Source organism: Syngnathus typhle, linkage group LG17 (genome assembly GCF_033458585.1).
Source record: "Syngnathus typhle isolate RoL2023-S1 ecotype Sweden linkage group LG17, RoL_Styp_1.0, whole genome shotgun sequence".
NCBI classification, from domain to species: domain Eukaryota; kingdom Metazoa; phylum Chordata; class Actinopteri; order Syngnathiformes; family Syngnathidae; genus Syngnathus; species Syngnathus typhle.
In genome coordinates this window covers 2,935,761-2,946,026 of record NC_083754.1, presented here as the reverse complement: position 1 = coordinate 2,946,026, position 10,266 = coordinate 2,935,761, and the positions used below count along the sequence as shown (strand labels likewise).

Genomic DNA, 10,266 nt, shown 5'->3' with positions numbered 1-10,266 from the left:
TCTAAAATTCAAAACGGGCCTTGACAATGTGTAAACAAGTGATTTGCTATTGATATGTTGCTGAGATCAGAACAAAAACTGAGATTAATTCCTCAGCCAGAAGATTTAGCATGCCACCTGACATGTTTTGTCTGAACACGGATACAATCTACATCGATGCGGGTATTTGTCTGTGTTTGTGCGGGTCTTTGCCGAACTACATAGACCAGACAAAGATTTCCTTCACAACAGCAAAGACAGGTGCACTATACTTTCACTGTGCATTGTGCGCAAAAAGAAACAAACACAACCATTCTGCCAGCGGAGCAGAACCAAATATAATCTTTGTGAAATGGGCCAATCAGATAAAAAGGACAAAGACCTTACAAACTATATTGTTGGGAAGAAGTAGTGTTTTTCTGCTATACATATTATATGGCTGCTATACATATTATATTTATTATAGGGATACCAAGTAATAAAACCATTTACTGATCCACTTTCTCCAAAACACATTGATTTGGGGTTGGCATTAAATCCACAGCAACTTCATTACCAAGTAAATCTTCATTTCTCTCGCTCAGTAAACAAAATTAAGATCCGAATCGTTTCCCCCCCTCCCTACTTATCCAGAAAGTCCCTTCCCGAGTTGCACATGGATGGCACAAAAGCAGGAATGCAGTCCTAGTGGGAGTGGGTTCCCGGTTCTCCCGGAGGGGAACTACTACGTCACTCATGCCCATATAAGGTATGAGGACTTCCTCCACAGAAGGCAACATGAAATTTCAACGCATCACTCAGGTTTTTAGTGAACGTTCATATTATAATTAGTGTCAAACAAGAAAACCGCTATAAAAGATGAAGCTATAAAACATTTTTTTGATGTGATTACTCTTTAACAGCGATCTGCTCATATTAAGAGGCAAAATTGAATTATGATTGATTCTACCAGCGGTTCCTTGTCAAAAGAGCTAAATTAAATACCCAAATTGTTAAATTAAAGTTATAAATGAAGTAAAAAGTCTGTATTTATGAGTGTCCGCAGACATGCCTCCGCCGAGTGCTGTCTTGCCTACAGGCTTATTTACAGTCGCTCTTTCCTGGCATCTGCGTCACTGGCGGGGGCGCGGTCTCCGGGGAAACTGGCCAATCAGAAGGCTGCAGCTCCCTGGCAGCAAGCGTGTGTCCGTGGCTATATAAAATGCGCGCTATGAAGCCGACTGCACACACCTTCACACGCAGCAACGCGTACGCGTCGTCACAGGAGTTTGCAAGGTTTTTTTTTCTTGGACTTAACAGGCGCGAGGAAAAATCAGCGAGCAGACTCAAAAAGGAACGCGTTTGTCTTTGATTTGTTGGACTTTCACTCATTCTTTTCTCTTGGAGTGATAGTTTCGGATCTTGGGACACTGTTGACAAGACGAATTGATGCTCTGCTGACTCTTGACATTTGTTGAGACTGTTTCAATAAGCAAGCCGGTAAGCTTACTTTCCCGACTTTATGTCCACAAAGATGGAACAACCTTTTTATCATGATGACTCTTTTCTGTCGGCATATGGCCACTCAGACGCCGCAATGCACGACTACAAGCTGCTAAAGCAGAATATGAATTTGAACTTGACAGAGCCCTATCGCAACCTGAAATCGCACCTGAGGGCCGACTCGGACCCCTACCAGGGGGGGCAGCAGGACGTTGGGACCCTGAAGCTCGCGTCCCCAGAGCTCGAGAGGCTTATCATCCAAAACAGTAACGGTGTCATCACCAGCCCGACCCCGGGGCAGTACTTCTACAATCGGGGCATCACCGATGAGCAGGAGGGCTTCGCGGAGGGCTTCGTAAAAGCTTTGGATGAGCTGCACAAGATGAACCAAATGCCTCATTCGATCTCCTCCATCGGCGGCAGCGGAGTTAACACATGCTCGCAAGCGGCCCCTAGTGTGTTCGGCTCGGGACTGCAACCCGAACCGCCCATTTACACAACGCTGAACGCCTACTGCCCGAACACGGGACTCTCTTCAGCCTCCAGCTACCCCACAGCCACCATCAGCTACCTGCCGCCCCACCAGCAGAACCACCACCCGCAGACCTCCGTGCACGGCGCTTTCCAGAACCACCACCCGGGTTCTGGGCTTCATCCGCAGCGCCTCGTTGCTCTCAAAGAGGAACCGCAAACCGTGCCGGACCTCCTGAGCAGCGACGGCTCGCCTCCCATGTCTCCTATCAACCTGGAGACCCAGGAGAGGATCAAAGCGGAGCGCAAGAGGCTGAGGAACCGACTGGCGGCGACCAAGTGCCGGCGGCGCAAACTGGAGCGCATCGCTCGCCTGGAGGAGAAGGTGAAAGGTCTAAAGAGCGACAACGCCGGCCTGTCCAACACGGCCTCGGTACTCCGGGACCAGGTGGCCCAGCTCAAACGGAAAGTCTTGACGCATGTGAGCAGCGGCTGTCAGCTGATGCTCACGAGCAAGATGGAGGCATTTTAAACCCAGACTCCAAAAAGAGTGACTTTGAGGTGATAACACTGGAGTCGTATGGTGCACAACAACACGGGGCAGCAGCGGGCCTTCGTAGACAACTATGTTGTGTCTGCTTTGTGCAAAAAGACTGATTGAAATGGTACTTCCGGATGCTGGACACCCCGCAAAGAACCATTCAACGCTTCATCAGCGCAGCATTGGGCAAAGACTGAGAGAAGATGCCCTTATTCTGGTTTACTAAATGGCAGAAATCAGTTATCAATACGTCTTTGTATATTTGCCATTGATGATATTGTCATCCAATGCTGCATAATATTCTTTGTGTAAATTATTGTTGTTTGTCCTGGTTGATCCAGGCAAACTAACTATGTCCAATGTTTACAATGTCTTTTTTATGTGTGATGTGTATTTAAGTAAAGTGTCTCAAAAACATGATAGCAATGTGTTGTTGTTGTTTTAAGGGAAACATACTAGCATCTTTGGGGCCACAAAAAAAAAACCACACACACACGGTAATTGGAGTCCACTAAAAGGCTAATTTTGGTTTATGATGAGGGCGTCATGGTGGTTAGCAGAGTTCTGAGTTCGACCCAATTGTGCATGGGTTTAAATGTGACGGTGAATTGTCTATGCCGATTTTAATTAAAAGTGGAGAGACAGATGCAACCATAAAAAAAAAAAAATTAACACCCATGATGGCACAACACAAGCAAAAAGCAAAAACTATAAAGCTAATCAATCAATATTTAATAGTAGCTTTTAGTTTGATGGCTGACACTTCCGTTAACCCCATTTAGGGTCAGAGGTAATTTACTGCAGATGGGTGGGGGGTGACTAGGACTTTTAGGAATGCCTGGGCTTTTGAAGGCGCCTCACCACTTGGCATGGCATCAGGCATGAGTGGGCGTCCGGATCCTACATGAGCATCTGCGTGGATGCTTGGAGAAGCGCACGCAGCCAAGAACGACAATGATGGTGTCCGCGTCAGTGCACAAATATGCGCGGCAAGACAAAAATGGGGCTCAAAGCAAGATTATATTGTGGGGTGGGGGAGTTCCGTGGATGAGTAATACTCACAGACAAGCATCTTGGAATAAATTAGGACACGACCCTCAATGAATCTCCTGCATGTAGTTATGCTTATATACATTGCAGCTAAAAAAAGATACCAAAACAGCTTCAGGGACAGTTGGCCAGGAGAAGCTTAGCATATAAACGGACCCCGGGAAAACCGGAGGGGTATTTCTGTCCTCGTAATGGAAGAAAAGCAAAACACGGCTGGAGTAGTCTCTAATAGTTACGTAAAAAGACACTAACACAAAAAGTTCACCCTCAATTTATTTTAAAGAGGAAACTTTTAGAACATATTTAAATACTCCCTTAATACCAAGTTATTTTTGTCGCGTATGTGGAAACAGGCCGCCCACACAACTTCTCTTTTTCGAGATTATTTTCCCATTTTTGTCAAAAACATGTAAAGGAAGTGGGTTTACACACTCGGACCAAATTTGGCACGCAATTAACCGTAAATAGGTCGCCTCCAGTGCGTCGATTGCGATCAGAAAATGGCACTATCGTCTCCCACTCGAAAATAAAAGATAAGGTGTCACCGTCTCGATGGCGGGGGCTCAATTTACGCACAAGACGGGCTGACGTGATCATAACGTGCACTAAAAAGGAAAAAAAAAGGCAATTAAAGCCTCAGTGGCGTTGAGCACGCCTCGGCTCACAACCCACACCGAGTGTGTGGGAACATCTGTGATGTGAACAGTGACGTCTGAAAAGCTCTGGGTGGGTTTAGTTTCCTCTCCGCAAGTCTCTCTCCTTTTTTTTTTTTTTCTCCCACAGACACGCAGACTGTTGCTATCTGCATAACCAAACACAACACTGTATTACATATACCTGCATATTGTCATCATATAACAGATATCAATTTTGGTCTTGGTCTATTAAAGTTATATAATCTGTAATGTATGTGGGTAAATAATACATAGCCCATTCTCATTTGATCTTCTGCAGAATGATAGTAAAAGGAGGCTGTAGGGATGACGAGTATGATTCAATACACTCACACCACATAGTACTGGCTCTGATCCATCATATATTTGAAACGTGCCCACGTCTGAATATTTAATGTCTTATTTGTACTGTATTGTGGCCTAGAACATAAACAGCTGATACGCTGAGAAAGCCATAGCTCAAAAAAAGCGTTTTGAAGGGATCTACTGCCATCTAGTGGATAAATCGTAAAACAGCATACACCATATAAAGGCATTGGATCCATTCACATTGTAGATTACTTAAAAAAAGTTTAGATGAACATTTGGTGATAGATTTGGTGACCTCTGTCTGAACGGATGAAGGGAATGTTCCTACCTTCCGGCCCTTTGTTAACAACATCTTGTTTTATTGGGATTGGCAGGAACAGGATGTCCTCTTGTCTTTAAAATGCTAACATAACACAAAATGCTGTGGTATAGTCACCAAAATAGCCGTTTTAAGTATTTAAATCTAAATTTGGCGTAGATTAACGAACAATGGTTCTGAAAGTTGCTTGTAAGTGTGTCTAAAGTTTAACTGAGTAACAATTATACTCCTATGCTTAACTTTAATTTCGAGTTTCGGTCTTCTTCTCTACTCTAATAGGAAAAGACGTTTCGCGTAGTGCATTCCCACAGCGCCACTAAGTGGCATAAATGTGAGGTACACCTCAATCAAGTACTACTTATATTAAAAAAACAATTGGGTTAAATTAACAGTTTTACAAGTCCTATATATCAGAATATTTGATATTCTGTTATCCTTGAACGAGCATTCAGAATTCACTGGCCCTTAATGTTTTTTTTTTTTTTTACCTCTGTGCTCTGATTTTTTTAGTTACTTATAACTAACCTTTCTCAAAACAATTGATGTGGTCATATTGCCCCACTTTTCCTTGCAAAAGCATTTCAACCCTATTAGATTGTGAATAATTGCTGTTTCCCATTCCTCTTTAGGTCACTCCACAGTTGTGCCATTTGAATTCAGGTCAGGGCTATCGCAGGCCGCTCAGGCTTCCAAATTCCTCTACTTGAAAAAAAAAGACCTTCTTTTCACGTCTGCTCTAGGTCAGCCTGTTCCTGAAAAACAAAACTCCTCTTCATGCTTTGAAAGATGAAGCCCATTCCAAATATTTACGACAGGTAGGCTTTATTGAGAACAAAATGAAAATCACACAACACCAATTAAGGGAATTTTGACTTAAAAAAAACCCCTCTACATCTAATGGCGTTTCATACTGTAATCAGAATAGAAACATTTACAGGACATTGAGGACCAAGCTACCAGAATATTAATATCTCAGCCTCTCTGCGGATTTAGCCTATAATTGCTCAGCAGATTTGAAATATGATTATTAAACCTTCCTCCTGATATGAATGATATCTTTCCACTGTCATTCTCATATCACACCCTTTCTATCCCAGTCACTTAGATTCATTAAACCCTTACTTGCTGTGAACTTTTTCTCTTTGAATTATTTCATGTCAAACACACGGCACAACGAGTTTGGTCCAGAACTTCTGACTACAGCACATAATAGTGTGAGAGGAGTGTGGTCCAAACTCCACTTTGATACAAGTTGTATAGTAACAGCTAGACAATTATTTCTAATATTTTGACTCCTTTTTATTTTCTACAGGCCACTTCCACTTCCCTCTCCGTCGTCCACAATGACGGAACGTTTACGCAGGACAGAATTCCCCTTCCTGCCGCTCCTCGTCTGCGGAGGCAGCTTGGTCTGGCAGGGAGACATATACGGAGGCAGCCCGGTTTTGGTGGTATCAAGCTCTTCCGGGTCATCCTGGTGGGCCCGGAGGGCCGAGATCACATCCTTGTCGGAAGGACTGAGGGTCAGGCAGCCACACGGGCGACCGCTGCCGGGGTTGCCGTTCACGCCGGCATCTGCGACCCCTTCAGATGAATCTTCAACCGTCATGAAGGCATCACCCCACAGGCTCTCGCACAGATCCCGGCCATGTTGATACATCTGAGCAGGAAAATACAAAAAAGAAAAAGGGGGCAGTACTATGGAAATTGACAGGAGGATAAAATAAATTAGAATATTATTTTAATCCTAAAAATAAAAACTGTGTCTCCAGTATATTATTTTCCATCTCTTGCCAAATTCCTAATCTGTGTTTCCCCTACAGCACAATAACACCTCGACGTTTGCTTCCCCTCATCTGTTTAGGGATTAAGACTGAGGTGCACGAGGTGTTCAGAAGGTGAAAAGCTATAATATATTCATCATGTTTGAAGGACAAAGAGAATGTCAACTCGTTGACTGTCTAACATGCCTGACACACAAACAGCAAGTCCTTCCCCAGGCTCACATCTTTTGCTGCCAAAGCTTATTCCGTGCAAGCAGAAATTTCCCGAGGCTTTACCCTGTCCTTGACATCTTCTGCTTGGGCAGCAACTGTTTATTTATTTATTTATTTATTTATTTATTTATTTATTTATTTATTTATTTATTTATTTATTTATTTATTTATTTATTTATTTGTTTATTTGTTTTTTTGTTTATTTATTTATTTATTTATTTATTTATTTATTTATTTATTTATTTAGAGGCTTACACAGAGAGCAACAACAACAACAATAGACACAACCATCAAAATATTTTGCCATTAGTCATATATACAACATACACCAACTGTTCAACATTGCCATTACTGCCATATACGAAAACACACATGAACACACACACTCTTGATTACCTGCTGATACTGAACACAGGTTCCAGTGCAGTTGTGCCCTCTGGGGTCTGTGGCCCAATTACGAGCACATGTCAGGTCTGTTTTGCACGCATCAAACCTGCAGAAAAAAAAGGGCATGCCGTAATTCTCACACCAGCGCTATGACACTATCGATATATATGGCTGTCTCACCAATCCCGGCAGAAGCTGTGGCAGAGAGGCACGGCCTGGATGTAAGTGCGGCGATGGGGATGAGGCCAGCGAGCAGCATCCGGCGAGCAGCGGTAGAAACATGACACACGCTTCAGGTAGCCTTCACACCTAAGCCCAACGATGGAAACAGTCATTACGCAAGTTATGTCGTTTGCTTGCATAGGTCGGAGACTTACGCAGGACTCAGCGGCCCACACTTGTCCCAGGGTTCGTTCTGATTGCTGGCAGAGGGAGAATGGGAGAAATCCTGAATGTCTTCCTGTGTGCAGCAACTGTCTGTCAGAGAAAAAAAAAACAGCCATCTGTCAGTCAAGGTGCCTGTGGAGTCTCACTTGCAGTTTTTAATGAGGCAGCTCACTGTCTGCGTAGAGCGTGCAGTCCTTCAGGTGAGGTTCTGGGCTGGGTGTGGCCTTATGTTTGCCATCTTGAAGACAAGTCCCCTCTGAGCTGATTCCGACAATCAGCACAGTTGTCCAGTATGCGCATATCAACAGAAGAGCGCGCATGAGGATGATCATGTCTATGATCACAAAGAATTCAATAAATTGGAGAGTAGAACCAAATATTGAAACAATCGTCTCATTAATTCGCGTACAAATTGTCCCTTCTAGTAAGAGTGGTTGAGACGTCCAGCCGGCTGTGCGCTCTGCGTGTGGTGACCTAGTAGCAGGGTGAGCCTAATTAGGTGGGACTGAGACACCGCGATCAGATGGATGACATGCGTAGTTGTGTAATCTGACAAGCTGCTGCTCCTGTGTGTAGGCTACCGAACACGAATTAAAAAAAAAAAAAAAAAATCAGCGGGCAGCATGGCCTCAGGAAAGGTCAGAGATGGACATTTAAAAAATGAAAATACATGTGCTCATTTTGTGTGTTCCAGGCTGGAAGAATTTAATAAAACATAATAGCTATATATATATGAAATTATTTGGGAAAGTTCTTTTTTTGCCTTTAGTGACGTTGTATTGGTTGACAACAACATCAACAAAATCCATAATAATAATAATGGTTGGCATTAATTTAAAAAAAAAATCACACACTTTTTAACACAAAAATAGAGATAAACTTTGTTAGTCATTTGCTGAAAATTTAAAATCACTTTACCCGTAATACACGATATGCATATACCCATAGCAACTAACAGAACAGCACTTTTTTTTTTCCACTTTTAAAATATCAACGGATGCACAATATTGTTTCTGTGAGAGCAACAAGTATTTCTCAACATCAATTATTATTCATAAAAAAGACTTAGATAAATTTACCTGCTTTTTTTCAGAATATATGTTCCACTGGATTAGATCCCAAATGTATCCTCTCGACCAAACGTTTTTTTTTTTGTTTGTTTGTTTTCTGAAGATGCTCCTGCTTCTTGCCCTCGTGCTGGCTGCGTACTGCTCGTTAATGGCTTATATGAAGAACATTTCCCATCCATTCGCCAACCTACTCGCCCCCACCATCCTGTTCTGCTCTCTCTCTCTCTCCCCCACCCCAAGTAGCTCCCTGTTAATCTCCCAATGAAGACGTTTAACGAAATCCCCCCCTGTTGACATTCTTATTTCAGCACCACTCCAACCCAAATCCCATCAGGATCATTCGCAAGTGGTGCTGAGTCACACTGGTCTTCCAATCTTTCCTATCCACATGCACATACATAAACACCGAGGTCACTGCTTTTCCCACAGGACAAAGTTAGAGCAGGTGAGATTTAACATACTGTTAAGCTGAGGGCACAAATCTCCGTCGAACAAAACAAAGTGACCTCGCCGCCAGGATGCGACGTGGTGCGAAAGCCTTCCGGTTAGCATCAGAGTTCACTTAAACCTATTGCACAGGATGGATTTATTTTTACCACGTGAGCTCCAATACGTGCTTCATGATGCACATAGGTGAGCAAGAAATCTTGCCGACAATGGTCTAAAGGTCCCACTTTCCATTTTGAGAGACTGCAAATGTGGTTTTTTTTTTTTTTTTAGTGTGTTTTCCATGACTTGTTTGTATTCATGTGGGTTTTAATCTCACCTCCACTTGGCCCCGGTGTGCCATGGTAATCCCTGTCCCTGGTGCAGTTCTCTCTTTCCAGCAGTGCCCTTCCTAAAGCTTTTGGCCACAGAAGAGCAGATGGAAAGCGTCTTGTGGCCTACATACGGCATCCTAAAACCAAAGATTGGGAAACAGGAGATGTGATTTGGACCTGATTGATGAATATGAAAAAAAAAAACAGCAGCGATGAGACGAGTTCATCTAGAGGCCATGAAATGACCACAGTATTTTCATAAATAAGTTTTTTTTTAGAAATAAAGATTATATTTCACAAAATTGGGAATATACATTAAATAATACATTTATAATTTCAAATAAAAAATGTGTGCGTTAATAATGATTTTTTTATTTTATTTTAATTAATTTTAAATTTCAATAAGTTTCTTTTTTTTTTAATAATTGTGCTATTACTCAAAAGTTTCCTGACTGGAAACAAATTTCCATAGGTTCAAATGCAGTGAAGAGACCTTTGTATGCCAAGAATTTTAGACACAGAAAAAAATATTTGAGCAGATTTCTTTCGCATTTCCCGGCATTTTAAAACGCACCTGGTGACACAGAGGAGTGTGAAATGTTCGTAAAACATAGTCTGAAAATGATCAACACATTAAATCCTAATGAGATTAGACAACATAATGGTCTCAGGGGAGAAGTGCTTTAACACTTCAGCTCATAGATTTCAGAGGAAGAGCAGAATGAGAAAGACGGGATCACTTTGGCCCTGCAGACTGTTTTATAACTACACAGGGTCAGCATTATTTCCGCGGGTGAGAGCGGAGGAGCGTGGGGGGGCAGACAAACAGTTCACCATCT

At 42.6% G+C, this 10,266-nt stretch overlaps 2 protein-coding genes across 2 annotated transcripts; one reads left to right on the top strand and one right to left on the bottom strand.

Moving 5' to 3' along the window:
- The first annotated feature begins 1,194 nt into the window (after window positions 1-1,194).
- junbb (JunB proto-oncogene, AP-1 transcription factor subunit b) lies at window positions 1,195-2,893 on the top strand. Its single transcript, XM_061303866.1, has one exon. It carries the CDS (start codon window positions 1,481-1,483, stop codon window positions 2,462-2,464), a length of 984 nt encoding a protein of 327 aa, XP_061159850.1. The 5' UTR covers window positions 1,195-1,480; the 3' UTR covers window positions 2,465-2,893.
- A 2,747-nt stretch (window positions 2,894-5,640) lies between these two features.
- rtbdn (retbindin) lies at window positions 5,641-9,586 on the bottom strand. The gene is made up of 6 exons (XM_061303659.1): window positions 9,433-9,586; window positions 7,769-7,930; window positions 7,587-7,686; window positions 7,390-7,518; window positions 7,219-7,315; window positions 5,641-6,485 (listed from the first exon to the last, which is right to left on the bottom strand). The coding sequence occupies exons 2-6, from the start codon at window positions 7,926-7,928 to the stop codon at window positions 6,132-6,134; spliced, it is 840 nt and encodes a 279-aa protein (XP_061159643.1). The 5' UTR covers window positions 7,929-7,930; window positions 9,433-9,586; the 3' UTR covers window positions 5,641-6,131.
- Between the last annotated feature and the right edge of the window lie 680 nt (window positions 9,587-10,266).